This window comes from Branchiostoma floridae, chromosome 16 (assembly GCF_000003815.2).
Source record: "Branchiostoma floridae strain S238N-H82 chromosome 16, Bfl_VNyyK, whole genome shotgun sequence".
NCBI classification, from domain to species: domain Eukaryota; kingdom Metazoa; phylum Chordata; class Leptocardii; order Amphioxiformes; family Branchiostomatidae; genus Branchiostoma; species Branchiostoma floridae.
The window spans coordinates 16,715,709-16,740,924 of record NC_049994.1 but is presented as its reverse complement, the minus strand read 5'-3'; the positions used below and the strand labels follow the sequence as shown (position 1 = coordinate 16,740,924).

Below are 25,216 nucleotides of genomic sequence, written 5' to 3'. Positions count from 1 at the left end.
ACAGAGGGGCTAGGATCTAAAGCCCGTGGCTAGCATCTAAAGCCCGTTACTCTCCAAGTATTGCTTCGGCTCTTGCTATTTTTTATTTTTCTATTGGGGTATTGCTACTATTGGTCGGTACTTTCTATTCAGTACCGTTTTCTTAAGGACCACAGTGGACCCCGACAAATATGTCTAAAAACACGTCTAAAAAGCTGGAGCCAAACCTCTGCTTGGAAATTACCTGACACCCAAGCCACCCTGCCTCTTCCTTCTCAAAGAGAGATTACATTGGCAGATGCAGAAACAGTTGACAAGCTATCCACACCAGCTGTGATACAAGATTACTTAAAAAGTAATGCATCGGGTCAACGCGGACTTTTCCGTGCATAGCTACGAAGACCCTGTGTCAATCACGTTGAAGTCCAAATGTGTATCAATTACTAGTCTCCAAACAGATTTAACGGTGGCCAGTTGGACATTGCTTTGATACTTGCTTATGGCACCGCTAAGGTAATCAACTACTACCTCATACGGTCGTACAAGTACAGCATGTCTGTAAAATCCATTGTACATATTTCCTATGTATCGTAAAGTGTACATAACAGGAGGTTCAACATTGTAGAGGCAACTACAAAATGTATTGACATTCCTTGAATGTCGTGAAGTCTAGATAAAGTGTTACATTATTATTAGCCAGCCACGACTACATCTGTAACGTTAAATGTTACAGAATGATGAAATGCTAGAGGTAAAATCAATGTACATGTATTTACCATATCAGAATTAATCATCAATAAAATAGTATTGGTGTATGTAGCATTTTGTTCTATATGCGACGTTTACAATCTAGTAAGCTTTTATAGGCCACGAACATGGTAATTGAAGCAAAAAAACTTGTTTTCTTTGCATAGCCCACATTTTATTGAATGAAAAGAAAAGAAAGTCCGCCTAAGCTGTTCTCGATACCTTTAAACGTGCCAGGTTCATCTGGTGAAAGTTTCGTAACAGTTTCCCAGCAATTCGGCTTTTTATTTTAGGCACAAACCCACATTGTTCTAGTACCGGGCAGTTGCGGGCCGTCTTTCAGCAAAAGCGAGCGGAAGGGGACTTTAAACCCTGCAGTCTGTCACGCTAAGCTGTTTTCGGCAGGGTGTAATCAACATGTAAATCTTGCTGAGTTCATGTCCCCGCTCACAGGCAAACATTTATCTGCCAGCTCCATCTGCTGACAAGGGGCTGGAGTTTCCTGAAGGACAGGAACTAGTGCAAAGGCCGCACGTGTTGAATTCCAAGCAGAGGTTAGGCTCCGGCTGTTTTTTGGCGTTTTTATTAGGCCGCATGCAGCCGTGAGACATGAAGGAAAAACTGTGCAAAATGGAAAGCGAGATAAAAACAGCCGGAGCCTAACCTCTGCTTGGAGAGTAGCACAGTTTCATCGAGCTTTATATGTAGTCTCTACCAGACTCCGAATCGCTGGAAAATCGTGGAAATGGAACAAATAGAGAGGAATATAACCGGCCAGGGAACAGCACGCGATTCCGACGATCGCGTGCTGTTCTCTGGCCGGTTATATTCCTCTGGCCGGCTTACTCCTCTGATTTGTTACATTTCTACGATTTTTCCAGCGATCCGGAGTCTGGTAGAGACTACTTTATATGATGCATTTAGGTCTCTGAAATACTACTTTTTACTTAAATCACAAAGCGTTCATTAGGCAGAATGCGGGACAGTTCGTTAACAACACCTTATAGTTGATTAGGGATTAGTGATATGTACTACATTACTCAACTCTTACTCTTACTTTGAGACTGTCCGTGCATGATTTTGCAAATAAACATTGTTATTGCGGCGAGAAGCAGAACTCCAGTCAGAAGCTCTGAAGAAGGTGTCTGAGAGACATCGAAACGTAAGATAAGTTAGTAAGTACCTACTGGTTGTGGAAAAGAATTCTCCTATATCCCATTGTTATATTTGGTTATCTCGTTTGGAGATAAACGTAAACCCTTTGATTATCTTGATCATCGCCTCTGCTTTGAGATAAGCCCTCGAATAATCGTGTAAATCTTGCGGAGTTCACAGGCAAACATTTATCTACCAGGTCCATCTGCTGACAAGGGACCGCCGTTTCCTGGAGCAGCGGAACTCGTGCGAAGACCGCACATGTTCCTTGAGGCCTACGGAAATTAAGTTTGTGTTTCCGTAAACGGAAAGCTGTTGTACAGTGTCATGAATTCGCAGTGGAGATGTCGCCGAAAATAGGAACGAAAGATGCGAAACCCGAAAGTTCTGCTGCAGTACCAAGGAAAGCCGCCAGGAGGCACATATTCGGCCTTGACCTCTATATTCCTAAGACTTACCCACAAACCAAATATCGTCACAATCCATCCAGATGGTCTAATTAGGTTGTGCTGAACCAAAATGTTCTGGAACACGCGCGCGCACACACACCTGTAGACTCACAGGCACACACACACCAAAAAAACAATACCTCCATACTACCATGTTTCATGGAGGTAAAACACCGGAAAGAACCCCTTACATCTGTTTGCACACTACACATGTGGGGCCGATCAGAGGAAGAAGAATGGCCCGGCACAGAGAGGCCGGCCTTGGCAGTGGTGTAGTAGTTAACCTTGACGGTGTGGCGCCAAGGAAAATGGCGGAACAACGCGGAGTTTAAAACAACTTCTGCAAGAGGGTCGCGTCAGGGGCAATGCCTCTCCGGAACAACACGGCTTACATCACGCGCCACACTTCTGGGAAGTTGAAGGGGTTGGTCGTTAATTACACAGTGGCCAGGAGTGTGTTTCTGAATTCTATCTCTCTCTCTGTCAGTCAAATTCTTTCTGAATACACAATAGCCAAATAACAGGTATGATTTTCAGATAGCATCGGATCCATTATCAGTGTCACTGACGAACGATAGCAGGTGCAACTTGAAACGTCCGACCGTTTCAAAAATCATATGGATCCAGTCGCTATTTGGAATATTTTATTACCTAGGTGTGTGACCTTCATCGACGCATTAAAGGTAATACATTATCTTACTGATGAACCCATCAGATGAGTAGAAATAGAATAGATTAGAATAGAATAAAACGATATTTCTATGTATATAAATAGAACTATTTAGCCATAGCCGATGCTGCAGAGCTAATGTGAATTATGATTTTACCATTGACCTTCGGATTCCATATATGTATTTATATGTAAGTAAACGCATTTAAGTTGGCGAGGTTTTAATTTCGCGGTAACGGAAAAAGACATTTTCGCGGTGGTTTTAAGTTCGTGGTAGCGCCATGCACTGTAGTATTTTGCTGCCATGGAAAAATGTTCGCGGTGGTTTTAAGTTCGCGGTGAAGCGGCCACTGCGGAAACCCCGAACATAAAACCACCGCGAAAGTAGAGTGGAGATACCGTGGTGTTGTATGTGTCTTTAAAGTGACCCTTGCTCTTGGATTGATTGTGTTGAAAGTTAGATTTCTATCTTGAGAAAGTCCGGAAATTGGAGGATGTTGACCCGAGACGACTCCGAAAATGTGGACTTCATTACGTACAGTGCAGTTGAGCTTGGTGTATCTGTAAGACACGTGCTCGGTTTTAAACCAAGATTAGTCTTAATCTTCAGATAAAAGAAAGTCTCGTCTCCCAATTAAGACTAATTCGAAGCGGCGTCCGACAAATAACCAAGTGCTTTGTTGTAATCGGAACCAAACTTCTGGGCTACTTACGTATACGATTGTCGTTGAAGAAAGTCCCTACATTTATAAAAAAAAAGCAGACAAACTATGAATGAAACAAATTATGAATGTACTCTCCAAGCAGAGGTTCGGCTCCGACTGTTTTTGACGTGTTGTTTAGTTTTCTTTCTGACTTTCTATTTTGTACCGTTAACGTTTTCTTCACGCCCCGCGGCACAAAATAGAAAGCCGGACAAAAACGGCTAAGTAAAAGAACATCAAAAACAGTTGGACCGAACCTCTGCTTGGGAGAGTACTATGAATGGGCTTTTGGTTTGGATTCAAAGATTATATACAAAGCACATAGCCACATTCTCTGGTTCCAAAGTGCAACAAAATGATAATGTTCAGAATGACGTATAGCAACAGGGATGAACTTTCAAGTTAAGGCAATGTTGAAAGTTTGCCTTTAGGCTTTATTCAATTGACCCAAGATGGAGTTCTGTGACCTTCTGGCGGTTCTGTACTGCTTTCCGGATGAACTTGTGTTGGTTCTTTGCTCCCTTTTAACCCGAGTGACCCCTGTGACCTTCAGCTTGTCCCTGGAGAGGTCACTCGCGGCCTCAGGGCTGAGAAAGACCCTCTGTTTCGGTCATGGGGATTTTCTTTTATCTCTAAGCAGATGTAAGAGGGTGGGCAGCTAAAAGACTGCCCACTAACATTAATCTCCAAGCAGATCCTGCAATGGCATAAGATACACAATGTAGTACCAAACTGGCCAAGGAGTACAGTTAGCCAAGAGGTGCACATTTGCTATGTAGCAAAACACACTCCTAAGCCGGCTTCACTCCTCTGGCAGCTTTTGATGCTATCTTATATGCTACCGTAGGATCTGCTTGGAGATTACACTAACACGACGCACAATATGTGGTAATAATACCCCAAGCTGTATCCTACATACCTGATTGTAGATTAACTTTTCTCTGGTAACTTTTGTTGTTATCCTATGTCCGGTGTTGTTTTCTTACCGCAAAACATAAATGATTTATGGTATTTTGCTTGACGAATTTGGAGTGGTAATGCCTTCAAGAAAACTGCTACTTTACATTATATATCATGATTGAGTACTAGTATGACAAGTTGACATGGTTCTTTTCCTTGGCGTTCTTCTTGAATCAGTGACGCATGAGCGTCACCTAGCACCTACGGCTGTAAATGCAGCAATTTACAATTCCGGATCCCGATTTTCAAAATAAGATGTGTCTCATATCCAGACGTTTGACCTACCGGGCAGCATGCAATGGGTTCCTTCTCCGAGTCGACGTCGATGTCCTTGTCGTCCTTGTAGAGTCCGCTGATTCCGGACGCCCCGCCTCTCTTCCTGGACCTGTGAGAACTCCTCTGTTCATCTCGGCTCTGCCTGGAGACCATTGAAGGCCTCGAGATGGACTGTTGGGCGGCATTTTCTGAGCTAACAACGCAAAAGAAGCAAACGACAAGATCAGTGTAGAACCCTTGCACGTTAAAGAACCCAACACACTTTTCAAAGGCAGGTTAGAGGGTGCCAATATTTGCTTAGTTAAATATGCGAGTGGTATACGTAGCAAAGTCATATGATCCAATTTCAGCGACCGAAAAAATGTCATAGTTACGTCCCCAATCTGAGCTCGAGATCGACTGGAAAGGAAGAAGAACTTTGAAAGAGAAACATTCCTTGGCATCTTATTTCTTGATCAAAGTTCTCAAAACTTTGGGAACATTTATTTTCTCAATGATGCTACTTACGTTTCGACGCCAAGAAGACCGGCCATGGCGACGTAGTTCTCCTTGTCTGGACTCTGTAACCTGATTACAAGTGTTGCATTCGAACAAACACCTTGGAAACGGTTCCTAAGAATCCAGCATTCTAGAACTGCGCCTGCTAGACTTTTCTGCAGTTTGTAATAATCTCGCTAGAGGTTCTTTTCGACTGGTATGAAATGTTTTGGCATATACGATTTTGTTTTCTTACCGGCAATAAGAATACAAACGTAACGAGAGCTATCCATCCAGTTTATTCACTACCAATTGTCACTAAAATTATTTGTTGTAACCCTTTTTGGTCTCGCTTAGCTAGAATGTCACTGAATCATTTTTCTTACACCGCATAGATAACAGATATTCCCCCAAATCAATAATGGACTCGTCTCCAAACTTCAAGATGGCGGTGGCTGGATAGAACAAGAGAAGTTTTGCCCACAAACATTACTAAATTGCTGAAAACCTTTTCAGTCTTTCCACCCAAGCATCCCTCCGGTAGTAGATCTGTTTAAAAACGGAGTAGTTTCTCGCCTTGTTGGCGCCAGAGTCGATGTCAGTGTTGGTAAGTGCGGTGTTTTCTCGTCCTAAACATGTGGGGAGGGGGGCGTGGATCCAGGAAATCATAATTTTTTACGAATCAGCACGACGTTAGATGAATTATAAACTTCTAGGTTTCATATTCTGGTTGAAAATCTGCGTCTAGGAATCTTATTAGACGTATTTCTACCTTGTGAAGTGTCCCTACGCTAAGGAACGAGTGATTAAAGTTTCAGGCGTTTTATTATACCATCAGAATTTTAAAATTAAATGCCTTGCTAAATAAGATGGGGGGGGGGGGGGCGTTCTAATTGCTTCTGTACATATTCCAATGTCTTCGTTGACTAGGTGTAAATGTTGACAGGAGAATAGAACAACTGTTATCTTTGTGTGTTACGCCAAAGGGTGGTTATACTGGCTATAGAGAAACAGATACAGATAGTGTGCAAACAAGGTTATGCACTAAGATGGTACTACTTTTTCTACACGTCGAATCAAGTTTTGAAATGAGAAAGAGTTGAGCTTATTATAGTCTAACTATTTGTGCCTGTTGTATTTATGAAGGTTAGACATCCAGGTATACTCAAATCCAACCCTATCTCTACAACTAGACAAGATACAGAGATTACTTTTTCGTTTATTTCGTTTATTCAGAAAAGAATCAGCATCGGGGTGAAACGATCACTCTTTTTCTGCATTACTAGAATAAACTTCCCTAGTAGTAGAACATAACATGTATTTCTGTGTTCAGTGTTCGTGTGTCTCCAGAGCACGAGTTGGGATCTCACCACCGGACACCGTCCAGGCTTCACCCATCCAGTCTGCAAGCACAATCCCTCTGGTAAAGGATTGTTTTTCTAAGAGATACTTACATGATAATACGTATTATATACCTTTTCTAATTTTTCTCGTAAGAAAATGTTACAGTCTTGAAGCCAAAAGCTACTACACAACTCCAGGGTTGAACAAGTTTTCTAAAATCCACTTGTCCTATCGGGCAAGCACATAAAAAATGTACTTGCCCGAACCAATTTTTCACTTGCCCAAAATTCAAATGTCACTGTTACTAGTATATGCATTTTCACTTCCAGCAATGGAATTCTCTGTAGACAATTGCTTGATGTCATTACTGTAAAAAGTAACAAGTACATTTGTATATCAAAATTGCACTAAAATCAATGGAAAAATCTTACTTGCCCGATCGGACAAGTGGTGTAGGACATGCACTTGCCCGAACAGCACTTTCACTTGCCCTGGACAATAGGGCTAGTGGACTTGTTTATCCCTGAACTCTGCTCTATTGTTGGTCCAAGTGAGCCTTGTTGTTGATGGTAATCACAAAAGATAATCTGCTGGCATGTGTTTGTAATCATAAAATTTTCTTGTGTGATTAATGTTATCATATAGTAGTAAACATTCTACACAAAGAAAAGTTCTTATTACCACTGACCCTTCTCAAGTTGAAATGACCTTAAGGCCTGAATTAATGAACAGATGAACTTTCATGTGAATGTTGTTACTATGTCACTATATATTAGCTTGAGTAGCTGCTATTTGGCATTCTTACTACATGATTTAATTTGTGTATCATTGTAGTAAATGGAATGGTTCAGTTTTGGGGATATTGCAAATATTCATAAAACCAAGATAATTCAGTTTTGAACATCTGTATTCTGTTGCCTGTTGATGAATAAGGATTGTTTGGCTGATTGGTTGATTACTTATTTAATTACTTGATTAATTGCTAGCTTGCTAGATTGATAAACTGATTGATTGATTGATTGGTTGTTTCAGAGATTGATTGGTTGATTGTTTTATAGATTGATTTTTGTTTCTGTTTGTTTGTCAATGTTTGTGTGTATGTGATTGTAGCATTGTTGTGAAGCAGCATTACCAAACATGGTTGTGTTTATTGTATATGGAACTGGAATAGTTGCAAATCAGTATTAATTTGGTAAGGGGTGAAGTCTGCCATCTCTGATTGACTTACTTTAAATGTAATACCAGATAAGAAAAAAAAACATCTCTTTTTCTCTCTCCAAATCAGCATCTGTTTTTCCCCGTCTTGCAAGGACATTGAGAGACATAAGTTCAGGTCTGATTTTTCACCTCCAAGAGATCAGGCAAAAACATATCAACTTGAATGGTTTGAATCAGGGTTTCACGGCCAGATGCCCTTCCTGACACCAACTCTGTTTGTTACAGCCTCCTCTCTTTTTCTCTCTCCAGGCCCCGGCAGAGTCAGATCACACCAGCCCCAGCCCTGCCCTGTCCCCATCTGAGGTTATACCTGCCTCCTGCCCCTGGTGCAACATGACGGAATATCAACATGAACCCCAGTACTACCATATCATAGTTCGGATTGGTATGTTTATAGAAAATTATGTGTATACATATTCTATATAAAGTAAAACCCATTGTATTCTGTATATACTATAAACTGAGGTACCAGCCCAACTGTTAGTCGGATTGTCTGACAGTCAGAGACTGGAGGGAAATCTGACCTACAGCAAGGTTAGTCCTTCCTACAAAATTGTCCCTACTCAATGAGACGCGTAGATTCTTGGCGCTTGACATCTTTAATTCACAGTTCCAAAGTAATGTTTCAGGCGTATCATCACGAGATGTCAATGGCCTAGTAATGAAGCTAGGCGGAAACGTAACAAGATAAACATGGTGAACGAGTAAGGATAATCGTGCAACGTGGAACAAGCACAATGAGCATACACTCCTCGAGAGGAGATTAAAATATGTTCGCAGTTCGTTCAGCATAAGTTTAAACTAGATAGTTCCTGACCTGAATAGGAACACAGCTTCACAGTTAAAAGAGCGAAATGCTGACCAGGGTAACAACAGTCACGATATGAGTAGAGTTCATTCAAAAGTCTGTTGTTGGGGTGGCGGATGGCGTATCGAGATCTGAGTTCTGGCTTCCCCTCTCACAAGTTCGCACATGTGACTGGGCAGGAAAGTCTTGTGTGATCTCGCATGTGTTTGCTGCCGCCACCACTGTCGTCAGTTCTCACGTGTGTTCATCAGTTACATTCTCGTGTGACAATTCTCTCGTATGATGCTTGCTGCAGCATACGACCATGTCTCAAAAGCCACCAGACCTACTTATGGTTTGAATTGTATTTCTCATCACAGCCGCTTTGATACACACTTTAGAACAACAACTAGTACAAGAGTGGAAAAGTTCAGCATTTTTTTATATTTTGTTTACTTCTTTCTCAAAACATTGCTGTGTTCCTTTCCACGACAGCGGTGGCCTGTAAGGGTGCGACGTCCGTGTTCCTGGCCAAACACCGCCCCACCGACACCTTCGTGTCCATCCGCAGGACCAACCTGGACCACTTCAGCCTGGACTATGACATCTACACCGGACTGCAGGTATTGGCTTATATGTACTTTGTCTGATTACCTAATACTTTTTAATAAGGGTGTTGATAACAAAATGAAATTATCTTCCCGGGAAAATAGATTGAAGTATCTGTAGCTGTTTATGGGGTATAACTGCCTTTCAGTGTAATGCACCAGCTTCCATATCTGTATCTTCATAATTGGTATAACCACCCTTCAGTGTAACACACTAACTTCACAGGCACGCAGCACGGCACTGAACAACCTGTCACCTAGCTTTCAGTTGTACATCTTAAAGTCATCTAATGAGGATGCCTCTACAGTTCTGAAATATTTCAATGTTTTAGTTGGTAGGTCACCTGGTATGCACGTAAAAAAACCCATGCAAGTCCATTTGCCATTGAGGGAATTTCTGGTATAAGACAACAGACATGTATATAACATATCAAGTTTATTATAATACATGATATGTATTCCCATCCTGTGTTTCTACCAGCACGAGATCCACATGACCAGGCTGTTCCATCATGGGCACATCCTCCCCTATCACTGCACCTTTGTCAGTGGCAATGAGCTCTGGATAGTGGCACCTTTCATGTCATTCGGTAAGTCATATACTAGTACTCCATTTAGAAGTCAGTGTTTTAGTATGTCAGTTGTTGTTGTTTTTTTTGTATTTTTTTGTTTGTTTTAATGCTGTGTCTTTGGCACAAGATTGGTGACACGGCAGGATTTGAACGCAGGACCTCTTTGGCCTGAGACCAACGTGCTGCCGATCGCACCAAACGATCTCACATGGGGCCAGCACGTACATACATACATACAAGTCTTTGTTATGTGCATGTGGGTTAAGGTATACATTTTGGAGGAGTTGTTCACTGTTGTTACTTTGCTATCACACCACAGTTTGTACAAACAGAACTTTTTCAATTGTTTATGTAAGTGCAAAACAGACTTTAAGTTCACCAAAGTCTTAAATTAAAGTCTGTTTAAAGTTTGAGCGGGAGCTCGGCCAAAGTAAGTAAATAAGTAAACAGACTTGCGGTAAACCAATAATTATTTTGAAGGTTGCATTTACACATTACAATCATATGTCTTTGAAATTCCTTAATCATAAATACTAGAATTCTGTCAAGTTCTTTCTTAAAGATTCTAATAAAAGTCTTTGATAATAATTCCTTAATAATTCTGTTATTATAGATGTTATTATGTTGTTTTGGCAAAGTGCAAAAATACTACAACTAGTATGTTACAATTCCTGCATGGAGTCAGGAGTTGGGAAAAATGGTGACTGTGTCATTTGCATAATTAGTCACCACCAGCTTCCCCTGTGTTGCCATGGCAACGGCTTCAGGCCCCCATTGGTCGGCGGTGATGTGCTTGAGGAATCTGCCTGTCTTGTCAAACATCTCCACGCGGCTGTTGAACATGTCCGCCACAACGATGTTCCCGCGCCCGTCGGTACAGATGCCGTGGGGTCCCTTCAGCTGACCCTCATCATTTCCCTCACCTCCAAACTTGAATAGAAACTTGCCCTCCTCACTGTAGATGTAGACGTGGTGGTTCTCACAATCGGACACGAGAATGTTCCCTTCCCCGTCCACAGTGATGTAACAAGGATACTCCATCCCCTGCTGCTGACCCACAGTTCTCACAAGTGTGCCGTCGGGCCAGAACACCTGTATTTCACCGTGTCTCTTGGGCCAGTCTCCTGTGGTTTGTGTGATGAGGATGTGGTTCCTCCTGGTGTCCATGGCAACTCCTCTCCACCGCATGGTGTACTGTAGGTCAAACTTCCTCAGCACCCTACCCTGTTTGGTGTACTGCACAGCAAACTCATCATTCTCTGCCCTCCCCACCACCCACAGGTTCCCCTCCCCATCCGTGGCTAAGTCTTGTGGATCAATCTTCTGTCCACCTGGCACCACTGTTGGGAACTCTCTCACAAACGTTCCCTGCAGGGTGAAGACTTGGACTCTCTGGTTCCCTCTGTCTGTTACAAAGATATCCCCTTCATCTGATACAGTCAGCCCAGCCGGGTAGTCAAACTGCCCTATTCCTGATCCCTCTCCTCCAAATGTCACCCTCTGATCCCGGTGCTCCTCTCGTCTTTGGTTACCATGGTGATGACCTGTGCCCCCTGCTGCATGAGCTGCTGGGATTGGTGCATGTGCTGCTGGGATTGGTGCAGATGGGAGAAACTGGACCGTCACATGTCCCAACACTGGCTGAAAGACAGCAGGCTGGGTTTGTACGGGAGTCGGTGCTGCTTTTCCTCTGTACTTTCCTACCACCTCAGTCAAGTTACTTTCCTGACTAAGAAAGTGATCCTCTCTCTTCTCCATTTCTTGCTCTGCTCGATCACAGGCAGCAGACAGTTCGTTGACATCTGCCAACACACTTTCTCTTTTGTTGTGTACTCTCTCCAAGTTCTTACGATGGTTGTGTTCCACTTCAGACAAGAGTGTGTTGCAAGCCTGAATGATTCTGTTGTCTGTCTGCTGTTTCTCTTCATGTAAAGTTTTCTCTGTTTCTCTCAGACCTCTGATGAAGCTGCAGTAACCTTCCAAAATGTCCCTCCCCTCAGCGATCAAGGCTTTAGCTTCATCTCTTCTTTCCTGTGCAGCCTTTTTGATGGTTGTTGTGCCATGGCCATTGTGGGCTTCTTCCAAACACTGTTCACAAATTGGAATCTGACATTGCTTACAGTACACTTTGAACTCTTCAGAGGGGTGAGAGCTGCACCTGTTTCCAGACTGGGGTTCTTCCGTTGTTTCCTCTGACAGTGTAGCTTGCTGTTGGAGTCTCTCACATAAATGAGCCACAATGTAGCTGTCCGGCAAACCTGCGACCCCCTGAGGTGGCAGCCTGATTTTCCTGCGACATATAGGACACTGTAGGGGGACCCCCCACCCTGCATGGTGCTGTAGACAGTCCTGGCAGAAGGTGTGCTGACAGGGCAGCACCTTGGGCCTGGTGAACAGCTCCAGGCAGATACTGCAGGACAGTTCTTCACATATTTCCTCCCCCAGACTCAAGTGTGCAGCCGCCATGTTGTTGTGCAAGCTGATCACGTCAACCATCTTAAGTTTCAGGCCTTTGTTCTCCTTGAATGGCAGGTGTTTTTATTGGCTGCATGTATTACACAGGTAAGGTTTCTCAACTGGCCTTTCAAAATAGGTAGTGGACTTACATGTGACAGGGTCATTGCAAGTGGTTAGTGGTGGAAATTCTATACTTTTGTTTGTTTGTTAAAGGTATACATGCTTAAAATTGCTTATATTATGTGGATAAGGACGTTATTTACAAAATTGGTATATTTCACAAAGATATGAGGTTTCTAAACTCATATTTGGGTAAAAAATTGATAGAGGCTCTCAAAGCTAAATTTCTTAGACTTTTGTTGAAAGTACAAATCTTTTACTGAGATATACTGTTACAGTCAAACCTGTATTAGCGGCCACCTTTGCATAACGGCCACCTGCCCATAGTGGCCACTTTTTGTTGGTCCCTTGGATTCGTAATGATTAAGAAATAGGCTTAGCGGCCACCTGTCCAACGCGGCCACGGCCACACGATTTCCGGTCCCGCAGGTACAAAAACACTGCCGATTACGGCCACGTGGACCGCTGATCTATGTTTTGGCACGCGTTAGGCCATATACAGCTGCCGTATCGTCACCCTACGCCGGATTTAAAACCTCTTTGATTTATTTTCAAAACAAAACTTCGTAAACTGGCGCTACCCATACCCGCCGACAAACGAGGTCATATAAGGTTAATAGACGACACCAATATTACGGAGGTAAATTGCTAATACACTATCGCTTAGGCCACACCAATTTAATTCGTTGGTTCTCGGAATCGCCGCTTCTAATTTTCCCAATTTCAAAAAAAAAAAAAAAATTCCATTCAGTAATCGTGCTGCAAAACTTTGGTTCCGTTAGAGAAACAGAACGTCTGGAAAGTACCAGTGCATTTACTTTTTCTCACCCCCAAGTCCTTTGCTACCAATTGATTCATATCTTTTTTGTTGCAAAGTATATTTAGGAACAAAGAAATCATCGTAAATGAGATACACATGGGCATAACATAACGTAGCAGAACCAGAAGTTCGGCTGAGCATGTGCTCTCTCTCACACACACTTTCACATGCAAATTTTCAATTGAAACACAGAAATCGGCACCCAAACAAACAACTCAATAAATCACCAATACTTTTTCACTCTTGTACCTCCATAGCCAACATGTTTTGATATGCCTGAAATGCTCAAAGTCTTCCAAATGGAGATGAAAATGAAGTCGGAAAATCTCGGGCGGCCATCTTTCTTCTTCTGTAAGTCAAAAAAGCGCCCCCACGCTGTTTCTAATGGAACTGCAGATTTGGCTAGATAGTACATGGTGTACCATTTCAGTGCTGATTTCAGTGATTTGCATGTAACATTAAGGTTTTTCTAAGGAAGTTTAATCAAACTGCATCTTAATTTTTTGTCAACAAATAATTGTACATGTAACAAAAAGAGAGAATAAACCTATGGTTTTATGCAACATGTAGTTCAGTACTTTGGCTTGTTCATGTATTTTGGGGGGAGTGGAAGTATTTGTAATTTTTTTTCCAATTTGCACCAGTTGACCATGAAATGTAATTAGAGCCTTGGATAGACAGATTCTTATCAACTCAGAGAGCAAATAAGTCTTCCAGCGATGGTATTTTATTTCTAGAGGCAAACTTAAATAATGTTTGTTGTTGTCGTTGCATCTCTGTAAAAATACTATATTGGTCTATTTGAGATGTTTTGTGAACATTTCTGTTTACTGTAGCAACTGTACATAATTTAATGTATATTGTACAAATTTATGCCAACATGCAATTTTGCATGTAATTTTAACTGATTAACTATTTCTATCACACGTATACCATGAGTTCAGGTCTGGACTAACCAGCCTGGACCTGAACCCAGACTTGTTGCAAGTTTTTTTTTTTTTTTTTTTCGCCCTGTCGCTTCAATTTTTTTAGGAAAAAATCCGAGAACCAACAAATTAAATTGGTATGGCCTTAGGTTGATTTTCATCACAAAAACTTTCTAAATGAATTGTTGCAAACACAAAATGATATTAACTTCAGACTATAGTGGATTTTATTCTTACATTTATTAAGAGATAAGCCTAAAATGACGAGACTTTTCTTGTGAGTACCACATTAGCATAATGGGCGAACCTGACGTGTGAACGCAGGAGGGAACACACGGACGGCGAAGTATCAAAGGATACAAGACGAAAGATCAAAGAAATATGACGATACCAGTCTCTTCAGACAATATCAACTGTAGAACATTTAAGACTTTTTATAGCTTTTGTTTTCTTAATACATATAGTGTAAAAATCATTGCAGTACATGTACAGTACTGTATTGTGTGAATAAAGATCAGTAGGTACTAAAACCATGTGTAACTTATTGCTTGTGGTCAATTAATTAGCATATTCTCTATAGTGGCCACCTCTCTATAGTGGCCAATTTTGACCAGTCCCTTAAGTGGCCGCTATAGACAGGTTTGACTGTATACAGTCCATGTATCTTTATGATTTAAAAACATTCTTTATTCCTTGGAAAGATACAGTACACAATATTCATCTGTATTGTATATATAATTTAGGATTACAGTGGTTTTTAGGATCAAATCTTAACCAAAACTAATCAGTTAATCAAGTTGGTTACTTAATCAAAACTGCTAATTCTTATTTTATTTTTAAAGACTGTACATGATAGTAAATTGTTATCTTTGCCTCTATAAACTGTAATTTCTTTCATTACAATGTTTAAGTTTGTACGTCAACGTAAGTTTACAGAGCGTTAAGTTTGATTGTTACCTCACTCAGATGTTCTGAAATATGTTTACTATGTTCTCTTGGATATCAATTACGACCAGCTGCCCCTGTGTTGCCATGGATACAGCCAGTGGCTTCTTCATATCTGAAGTGATGTGTTTGAGGAATTTTCCTTTCTTGTCAAACATTTCCACACGCCTGTTTCCACTGTCTGCCACGATGATGTTACCTGCCCTGTCTGTACAGATGCCTTGGGGATTGTACAGCTGACCTTCAGCACTTCCCTCAAATCCAAACTTGAACAGAAACTTTCCATCCTCATTGAACACATAGACACGGTGATTGTCCCAGTCAGAAACAAGAATGTTCCCTTCCCCACTCACAGTGATGTACCATGGGTACTCCATCCCCTGCTGCTTACCCACAGTTCTCACAAGTGTCCCATCTGGCCTGAATACCAAAACTATACCATGTGGGTGGGACCAGTCTCCTGTGGTTTGTGTGATGAGGATGTGGTTCCTCCTGGTGTCCACGGAAACTCCTCTGCTCCACCCTGTCTTCTCAAGGTGAAACTTCCTCAGCACCTCGCCCTGTCTGTTGTACTGCACCGCAAATTCATCATTGTTAATGTCAATAATTCCCACCATCCACAGGTTCCCCTCTCCATCCATGGTCACATCATGTGGGTATATCTTCTCTTTACCTGACATGAATGTTGGGACCTGTCTGACATATGTTCCCTGCAGGGTGAAGACTTGGATTCTCTGGTTCCCACAGTCTGCTACAAACATCTCCCCTTTATCTGAAACAGTAACACCACGTGGACAATCGAATTGTCCTGGTCCTGATCCCAGTCCTCCAAATGTCACCTTCTGAGGCTGATGCCCACCTTGACTTTGGTTACCATGGTGATGGCCTCTGTACCCTACTGCATCATTACTAGATGCAGGTGCTACTGGGATCGGTGCGGGTGCTGCAAGGATTGGTGCAGGTGCTGATGGGATTGGTTCAGGTGCTGATGGGATTGGTGTCATTGGGAGAGACTGGACCTCCACATGTCCCAATACTGGTACTGGGGTGTCTGTGGGCCGAAAGACAGCAGGCTGGGTTTGTACAGGAGTTGGTGCTGCTTTTCTTCTGTACTTTCCTACCACCTCTGTCAAAGTGGTTTGCTGACTCAGAAACTCAACCCATCCCTGCTGCAGTTCTTGTTCTGCTCGATCACAGGCAGCAAACAGTTCATTGACATCAAGCAACACTCTGTCCTTTTCAGTCTGTATTCTGTCCAAGTTTTTCTTGTGTTTTCCTCCTGTTTCAGACAAGAGGTGATTTTTTCTGTCTGTGAGTTTCTGCATCATTTGGTTGTAAGCTTGAATGATGCTGTTGTCTGTCTGCCGTTTTGTTTCATTCAGGGCTTTCTCTTCTTCCCTCAGACTTCTGAGAAAGCTTAAGTAACTTTCCATAATGTTTCTCCCTTCCTTCATCAAGGTCTGGACTGTTGAAATCCTTTGCTGTGCAGCTTTTTTGATGGTTGTTGTTCGATGATCATCATGAGCCTCTTCTAAACACTGTTCACAAACTGGAACCTGACATTGTTTACAGTATAGTTTGAGCACCGTGGATGGGTGAAAGCTGCACCTGTTTCCAGACTGGGGTTGTTCCCTTGTTTCCCCCGACAGTGAAGTCTGCTGTCTGAGTCTCCCACACATATTGGCTATGATATGACTGTCTGGCAAACCTGCGACCCCCTGGCCATGGGGTGGCAGCCTTACCTGCCGACGACAGCACGGGCACTGTAAAGGCACTTGCCTGCTTGCAAGGTCCTGTAGACAGTCCTGACAGAAGGTGTGTCCACATGGCAGCACCTTGGGCCTGGTGAACAGCTCCAGGCAGATGCTGCAGGTCAGTTCTTCACGGATACCCTCTGCCAGACTCAAGTGTGCGGCCGCCATTTTGTTTTCCAAACAGATCATGTTAGGCATCTTACATTTCAGGCTTTTATTCTCCATGAATAGCAGGTGTTTGTATTGGATTCATGTATTACGCAGATCTGGTTTCAAAGAAAGTTCACTCGCAAGGTAGTCTTGTGGTCAGAGTTGTTGGCTTTGAATCCTGATGGATGCTGTGTCTTTTGGAAAGGCTACTGTAAATGCAGAAATGTTTGCGGTGGATTAATATTCACGGTTTTCTCAATGACCACTTCACCGCGAACTTAAAACCGCTGTGAACATTTTTCTATTATGGTATTAGACTGCAGTCTATGGTGTTACCGCAAACTTAAAACCACCGCGAAAAGTCCTTATTGCCGCTACCGCAAAATTAAATCCACGCAAACTTAAATGTATTTACAGTATTTCCTAACTTAAGTCACTCAGTCAAAATAGACAAACAGGTGGGATGTAAAGCTGGAGGCCCAGTACTTGCAGCTAATCATACCATGAGTAAAGTTGAGGATCCCACCATACTTATTGAAAAAAGTAGGCACATCCTTGTGTGAGTGGATCAGTGGACCTTACAGTCTGAGTTACGCAGGCACAGTTGTGTATACTGCACGAAACTGGTGCGTTATGCCTAATGCATGACAGTCACAACTACTTTTTACTAGTTATTTCAAATACCTATACCTTATGAAGCCTGGGTACCATCCAGGTAGTGGTTTGCTCCTATATTTGCTTCTGCCACCCTTCTGGGGAACTGTACATGACATATATTCAACCCTTTTGGAGGTGACGTCACTTATGAATGAGAAATTAAGGAATGGGTTCTTGACTGCTCATTCAAACAGGCATTCAAACACCAGGTTTGATAATAGGAATCAGTTATCAAGTTTCCTGGGTAGCCGAAACAAACATATGAGCGAACCAATACCCAGATAGGACCAATCAGCACCCAAAATATGGACAAGAATTGAAATTTTCTGGTGTTAGAGATGTCCAAGTTCCCAGACAGAATAGCAGAGAAGTGACTGTATATAGTGTATAATAAATGTCGGAACGAACTACTTTCTAGATGGCACCCAAGCTATACTTTATGATTGTGTTTCATTAGACCTGTATGCCACATACATGTCAAAAAAGAGGCCTGGCTTTTCCGTTTTCAATAGTACAACATACATGTACATGTAATTGTGCATGCACAAATTAAATGTGTTTTATATGTGTGTTTTAGGTTCGTGTCGTGATTTGATCAACTCCCACTTTACGGACGGCCTGGGAGAGACAACCATCGCCTGTATACTGAGAGATGTGCTGTTGGCACTGGACTATATACACAAGATGGGATATGTACATAGGTTAGTCACTGTCACTTAGAAACTCTAGATCTGTGTCTTTGTACCAGGACTGTCTCCAGCTTTTAATTCTTTCACACCCTCTCATTGTTTGGAAGCCCATGTTATAATTTGTTTTGTTACATCCGTCATTTTAATATCATGGAAATACTTTTTCATCAATTATCATGCAATGAAGCTCAGTATTTTGGGACAGGTTGATTTAATTTTTTTTCTGTCCCAACAAGCAAAGTTCCTTCCCAGAACAGAGGGACAGGTCCTAGGTTTGGAGACAGAACTGCTGTATACTACAAATCTACTGTGCTTTTTTAAAATGTTTGCAGCAATTAAAATGCATGACAAGACTTTACAGTGTCTTTGCATTCATGTTTGAAACAATACTAGTACCAATGCAATGAAAATGCCAACAGTTGTTAGCAGCATGCAATGGAAAAGTGCCTGAGGAAGGAAATTAATTACAAGGCCTTTATTTTTACATTTTTACGCAGTATTTCATGCCTATTCCACCACATTTTGTCCCTTTCTTCAGAAGTGTGAAGGGGACCCATATTCTGATCTCGGAGCGAGGCCAGGTGTGTCTGACAGGACTCAGACACTCCATCAGTATGGTGCTGTAGATGGGAGAGGGTGGGATCGCTACATGAGTACCACTGTAACAGTATCAACACACTGCCCTGGTTCAGTCCTGAACTACTGGAACAGGTAAGGTGGGGAGGGGGGTACTGTAGATGGGAGGGGGGGTACTGTAGATGGAGGGGGGGTACTGTAGATGGGAGGGGGGTACTGTAGATGGGAGAGGGTGGGATCGCTACATGAGTACCACTGTAACAGTATCAACACACTGCCCTGGTTCAGTCCTGAACTACTGGAACAGGTAAGCTGGGGAGGGGGGTACTGTAGATGGGAGGGGGGGTACTGTAGATGGAGGGGGGGTACTGTAGATGGGAGGGGGGTACTGTAGATGGGAGAGGGTGGGATCGCTACATGAGTACCACTGTAACAGTATCAACACACTGCCCTGGTTCAGTCCTGAACTACTGGAACAGGTAAGGTGGGGAGGGGGGTACTGTAGATGGAGGGGGTACTGTAGATGGGAGGGGGGTACTGTAGATGGAAGGGGTACTGTAGATGGAGAGGGTACTGTAGATGGAGGGAGGTACTGTAGAAGGAGGGGGGTACTGTAGATGGGAGAGAGTGGGATCGCTACATGAGTACCACTGTAACAGCATCAGTACACTGCCCTGGTTCAGTCCTGAACTACTGGAACAGGTACTTTTTGTTGTGTCAATAAAGCTTGTTGTTGGTAAGGTTGGAGAGGGGGGGGGGCTGAAATGCAAATAATACACCAATATTGGGTTGAAGCTTCAATCAGAGGCATCACATGAATATGGATAGTACATGATAATGTAATTTTGCTTTAGATTTTTTATGCTGGCATAAAGGGAGCTTCAGACAATCAGCTGCTGCCGCGCCGCGTGCCTGCGAAGCTGGTGTGTTACGCCGAACGGCGGTTATACCGGCTATATAGATACAGATACAGATACAGACATTACCTTCAAGTATAAGACCTCTGCAAATTGTAAGGAAACCAGTGCACTCATTAAGACAAGTAAGGGTAAAGTATGCAAGCCGTAGCAAAGATGCATTGCACTTATAACTAATGAAATGTCATACTTATTAGTCTGAGGTCAGTTTTAAAGATAAAACAGAATTGATACAAACATTATGTGCCAACACGTGTCTGTTCAAAATAAATACGTGTATACCTATTCATTTTTCTACTTGTTTTTCAGAACCTGATTGGCTACGACACGTCCACAGACATCTACAGCTTGGGCATCACAGCTTGTGAGCTGGCCAATGGCATCGTGCCGTTTTCTGACATGCCTGCAACTCAGGTAAAGTAAAGTTCCAACTTTCCTTCAACATTAGAAATAAGAATTGATCTAACTTAAGATGTGTAGCTTTGACTAACTGCAAAATTGTTAGAAGCTGAGTAGAAGGTGTTACGCTGTTACGCTGAAGGGTGGTTATACCGGCTATATAGATACAGATACAGATACAGGAAATGACACACACTTGTTTTCTACTTTAGTTAACACTTAGAAGTTACAAGAAGTTGAACACAACACCACTAATAAACTAGCCCCCTGCTGCAGCATAATCTGTGCTTGCAAATATGTGTGTTGCCCAAGTGAAGGGCTAAGAGGACAGAGATGGGCACCAAACCTATATCGAATTATGCTTTTATGTAAAAGTATGATTTAAAACAAACAAAGCGTAAAGAAATTCCTTCTATGAAATCCGCTGAGAGATCTGTGAAATCTTTGGTCACTCAGTGGAAAGGGGTACAACCAACCTTTACCTGTATTTTCCCAGATGTTGCTGGAAAAGCTAAACGGGACGATGCCTCGACTCCTCGACGCCACCACGCTACCCAACGTAGACGACGACGCCCTGACCAGTGCAGGAGGGGATTCTGGGATAGGCGGCAGCATGGCTACGTCGAGCATGATGCGCAGCGAACAGTTGCCGTACCAACGGGTCTTCTCTCCGCAGTTTCACGAGTTTGTGTTCCTGTGTCTCCAGAGAGAACCTGCGGACAGACCCACGGCTAGTCAGCTCCTCACACACTCCTTCTTCAAACAGGTACAGGTTTTTATGTTGTCTTTAAGTAAGTGTGTACAGGTGTGGGGTCTTCTCTCCGCAGTTCCATGAGTTTGTGTTCCTGTGTCTCCAGAGAGAACCTGCAGATAGACCCACGGCTAGTCAGCTCCTCACACACTCCTTCTTCAAACAGGTACAGCTTTTTATGTTGTTGTCTTAGTGGGTACATACTGTAGAGGTGTGGGGTCTTCTCTCCACAGTTCCATGAGTTTGTGTTCCTGTGTCTGCAGAGAGAACCTGCGGACAGACCCACGGCTAGTCAGCTCCTCACACACTCTTTCTTCAAACAGGTACAGGTTTTTATGTTGTCTTTAAGTTAGTGGGTACAGGCGTGGGGTCTTCTCTCCACAGTTTCACGAGTTTGTGTTCCTGTGTCTGTAAAGAGACCCACGGCTAGTCAGCTCCTCACACACTCTTTCTTCAAACAGGTACAGGTTTTATGTTGTCTTAGTTAGTAATAAATAATGGTGTGGGTGTTTCCTGTGTTCCTGTGTCTGCAGAGAGACCCAGCGGACAGACCCACGGCTAGTCAGCTCATCACACACTCCTTCTTCAAACAGGTTCAGGTTTTCACATTGTCCAATAGCTGGTAGACAGAGTGCTCTCTTTACATGCAGTAGGGTTGGGGTTCAATTCCTGAGTCACTGTATCATACCAAATACAAAATTTCTTACAAATGATAGGAAAGTTATGTAAAGTGCCTTTTCCTAGGGCACAACGTCAACGGGATATGTCGGGATTTGAACCCAGGACCCAAACACCCTGCCATTACATGTTTGGCACACCAACACCACAAGTGCTTGCACAGTTCTGTGGCCCGTAAAGTTGGAATGGCCAAGCTTAAGGCCCTAGAGTCAACCTGGGTCCCATGTTTATATGTTGGTGTTTCCCTTGGTTTCAGGTGAGAAGAAAATCGGCAGAGAACCTGATTGAGTTGCTGCACCCCATCAAACCGCTGACAGAGACCCCCCACTGGCCTAAAGGTATGGATTGTTCCTTCTGTATGTCATCGTATTGTCACTTGACAATGTTAGTAATGGCTGTAAATGTTTTATTCAAGAAGATTAACTGCTGTCAGGCTTTTAGCCAGGCATGCGTCACCGCGTCATCTGGACGCACTTTTCTTAGAATAACAAGAAATTTGATGCCCCTGGACGCCCTATACTGGGGAGAAAATCCTCTAACAAGCATGAAATTCTGATTGACCAGGGATGCTACCAGGTCATCTGTGGTCACAGTCTTCTACTGTGACCTCTGTAACAGTATTTTTGCCTCTTGAGATACCTTAGAATGCACTGTTTTAACTTAAAATCATCAAAAACTCTGCACCATGGAAGGTGGATGCCCCCAGACCCCCCTACAATAGTCACTTACCGCGACTCACCAATAAGTTTGGACTCCCTATTATAAAATCCTAGCTAAAAGCCTGACTGCTGTAAAATACACATACCAACCAAGGTTTTTGTGGACAACACAGCACATTAGACTGGGGCAGGGGGCCTGCTTATAACTGCGTCTTGTGTGATATTCAAGACAAAAGAACTTCTACTCAAGATCTGCCAAGTGGAAAAAGAGACAGAGAACATCTTGGAAGCTGCTCAAGTAGTAAACTTTGTTGTATGAAATGAGACAAAACATTATTGTCTTTGATTTAAGAATGCAATAATCATACAAACCCCAGGTAGATTGCAAATCTTTGTTGTCAAAGTGTTCAGTTCAGTTCCAAGCCAGATACACATGGAATATCAATAATAATTAGGCCTGGCTGCCATGCTCCATGCATCTGGGTGTATTTGAAAAAAGCTTTGAGATACTGTACATGCATTTAAATTCGCGGGGATTTAATTTCGCGGTAGCGGGAAAAAGGACTTTTCGCGGTGGTTTTAATTTCGTGGTAGCACCGTGCAATGTAGTATCTCAATGCCCTGGAAAAATGTTTGCGGTGGTTTTAAATTCGCGGTGAAATGGCCGATGCAAAAACCGCAAACATGAATCCACCGCGTACATTTCTGCATTTACAGTACTAGAATAAATTGAATGCATTGTTCTCCCAACAGATGCGGATGGGAGTATAGAGAACAACATTGCTAAGATAGAGGAGCTGGATCTGAAGGATGAAGAAGAATGGGACTTCTAGGAAAACGTCACGTTCAGACACGTTCTAGATATTGAACATTTCTTTCCTGTTTTATACAGTCAAAACTGCCCAAGAAGACCACTCAGGGGACTGACAAAATCTGGTCTTTATGGACAGGTGGTCACTAAAGATGGGATTCTTTATTTATGCTTGTGTAAGGCTAACGACACATTTACAAGCCAAGGCCTGGTTGGGCTGTTTGTGAAAGCAAAAAATAGAAATGTATACATAAACATATACACAAATAATACCCTTGACTATTCTCTTCATGTCTGGTGTAGTTTGGTGGGGTTTTTTTATCACAATTTTTGTTCCCAAAAGCTCCCAGGCCCTGGTTTGGAAATATGACGTAGGCCTTATTGGGAAAAATGTCTAAAGGACCAAAAAGTGGTCACATTGGCCAGGTGGTCTTTATGTAGAGGTGGTCACTTTGGCAGTTTTGACTGTAGTTCCTTTAAATGTAAATGTATCATATTGATAATGTTAACATTTTCCTGCTGAGGTAGGGTTTTTTTGGTTAAGAAAATCTTTATATTATGAATGCAATTTGGCAGCAGTAGAAAGGTTAAGTGTATAATATTTGTTTTCAACATGCAAAGCTGTTTTGTTGTAGGTCATATGAAAGGCAGTTTGATTCTTACATACCATGTTGGTAACTGTTGGTTTCAACGTTCTGGAGTGAAGTGGCTATAACTTGGTTGTACATGCATACTTGGCTGCACAGTGCAACAAGTTACTGGACAACCAACTTTTGCTTCTATGTCTGAAAACTTATTTAAGAAAAAAGATTTGGACAAAATATTTCTTGTCTTGAAAATATGGAAACCCCTTTTGTTTTGTGAATAGCATAGAGCTGTTACTATAAGTCACAAAAGAAGTTTACATGAAACAGAAAAGAAACAAATATTTCTTTTGGTTATTGGAAGAGTGTAACAAACTTGTTATTGGAACAGTGAATGAAGAAATTGACTTAGTGTTAAGAGTTAAACTGTAATGATACAATATGAGGGAGTTGTTTGGTTAAAAGTGAACATATTACCAACTGCTGTAAAAACTTGTTGAAAATTGCCTAGGATGTAATGTATATATATCATAAAATTAGATCAACACAGATACTAAACTTAATCTATAACCATCGCAGTAATATTTGTTAGATACTTTGTGAGTATTCATTATGCATATGTTACACTTTGTGCTACAGTGCTCTTCTTTTTTTTCTTCAATTTATCATTTTTTGACAAAGTACAAACAATGTCATGTATCATTAGTTGATTCGCCAACTCAATCTCAATACCCACAATATTTTTGCATATTACCATATTATTTACAAAAAATGCTGCCAAATGTCGACCACGCAAAACATATCTACATCAACTTTGTGATGATTCTGGCTGCTCGGCTGAAGATCTACCCAAGGCTATGGAGGATAGGGAAGGATGGAGGGAGAGAGTCATGGCCATCCGTGCAACCAGCACGCCCGGATAATGATGATGATGATGCCAAATGTCAACTTTGTGGACAGAAGCAGAAAGCTAAGAATTTTGTGGATGAAGATGAGACATCTGGGTAATGTGAGATGCAATACCTTATTTGTATTGAAACTTGGCATGTTGTAATTCAAACCAAAAAAGGATGAGTTGTTTCTGCTGCAGGGCTCTAGCCAGCATCCGTTTTTGGAAATTTGCTGCGTGTGACGGAAATTTTTTTAAACCAATCCGTCAACCTTGACGGACAAAAATTCTTGGTGGAAGCTACTGGCGGCTTGGGGACGCTGTCCACGTCAGAAAGCCACACACTGTTTGTTTTGTTATTGTTATGATTGTTGACTGTGTGTGTCGGTGCCCTTTTGCATATGATAATCTCATTAAAAACCCGTTTTTCAAGGTCTCAGTTCCGTCTTTCTAACTTAATTGTCGCGGTTTTTGCGACAATGGAATTA

The 25,216-nt window shown here is 42.2% G+C and overlaps 2 protein-coding genes across 2 annotated transcripts; one reads left to right on the top strand and one right to left on the bottom strand.

The window, feature by feature from the left end:
* The first annotated feature begins 5,843 nt into the window (after positions 1-5,843).
* LOC118403017 (STE20-related kinase adapter protein alpha-like) lies at positions 5,844-23,377 on the top strand. Its single transcript, XM_035801453.1, has 12 exons — positions 5,844-6,024; positions 6,751-6,840; positions 8,229-8,364; positions 9,262-9,389; positions 9,856-9,964; positions 18,353-18,476; positions 19,003-19,081; positions 19,415-19,519; positions 20,267-20,371; positions 20,853-21,122; positions 22,042-22,123; positions 23,198-23,377. Exons 1-12 carry the CDS (start codon positions 6,013-6,015, stop codon positions 23,275-23,277), a joined length of 1,320 nt encoding a protein of 439 aa, XP_035657346.1. The 5' UTR covers positions 5,844-6,012; the 3' UTR covers positions 23,278-23,377.
* Positions 15,143-17,287, bottom strand: LOC118403817 (tripartite motif-containing protein 2-like). Its single transcript, XM_035802665.1, has one exon. The coding sequence runs from the start codon at positions 17,191-17,193 to the stop codon at positions 15,232-15,234; it is 1,962 nt and encodes a 653-aa protein (XP_035658558.1). The 5' UTR covers positions 17,194-17,287; the 3' UTR covers positions 15,143-15,231.
* Positions 23,378-25,216: the final 1,839 nt, after the last annotated feature.

Coding starts and splice junctions, on each gene's coding strand:
- LOC118403017 (XM_035801453.1), top strand. Junction 8,365..9,261: donor CCATATCATAGTTCGGATTG/GTATGTTTATAG, acceptor TTTCCACGACAG/CGGTGGCCTGTAAGGGTGCG. Junction 20,372..20,852: donor CTGACATGCCTGCAACTCAG/GTAAAGTAAAGT, acceptor GTATTTTCCCAG/ATGTTGCTGGAAAAGCTAAA.
- LOC118403817 (XM_035802665.1), bottom strand. CDS start 17,193: ATGGAGAATAAAAGCCTGAAATGTAAGATGCCTAACATGATCTGTTTG.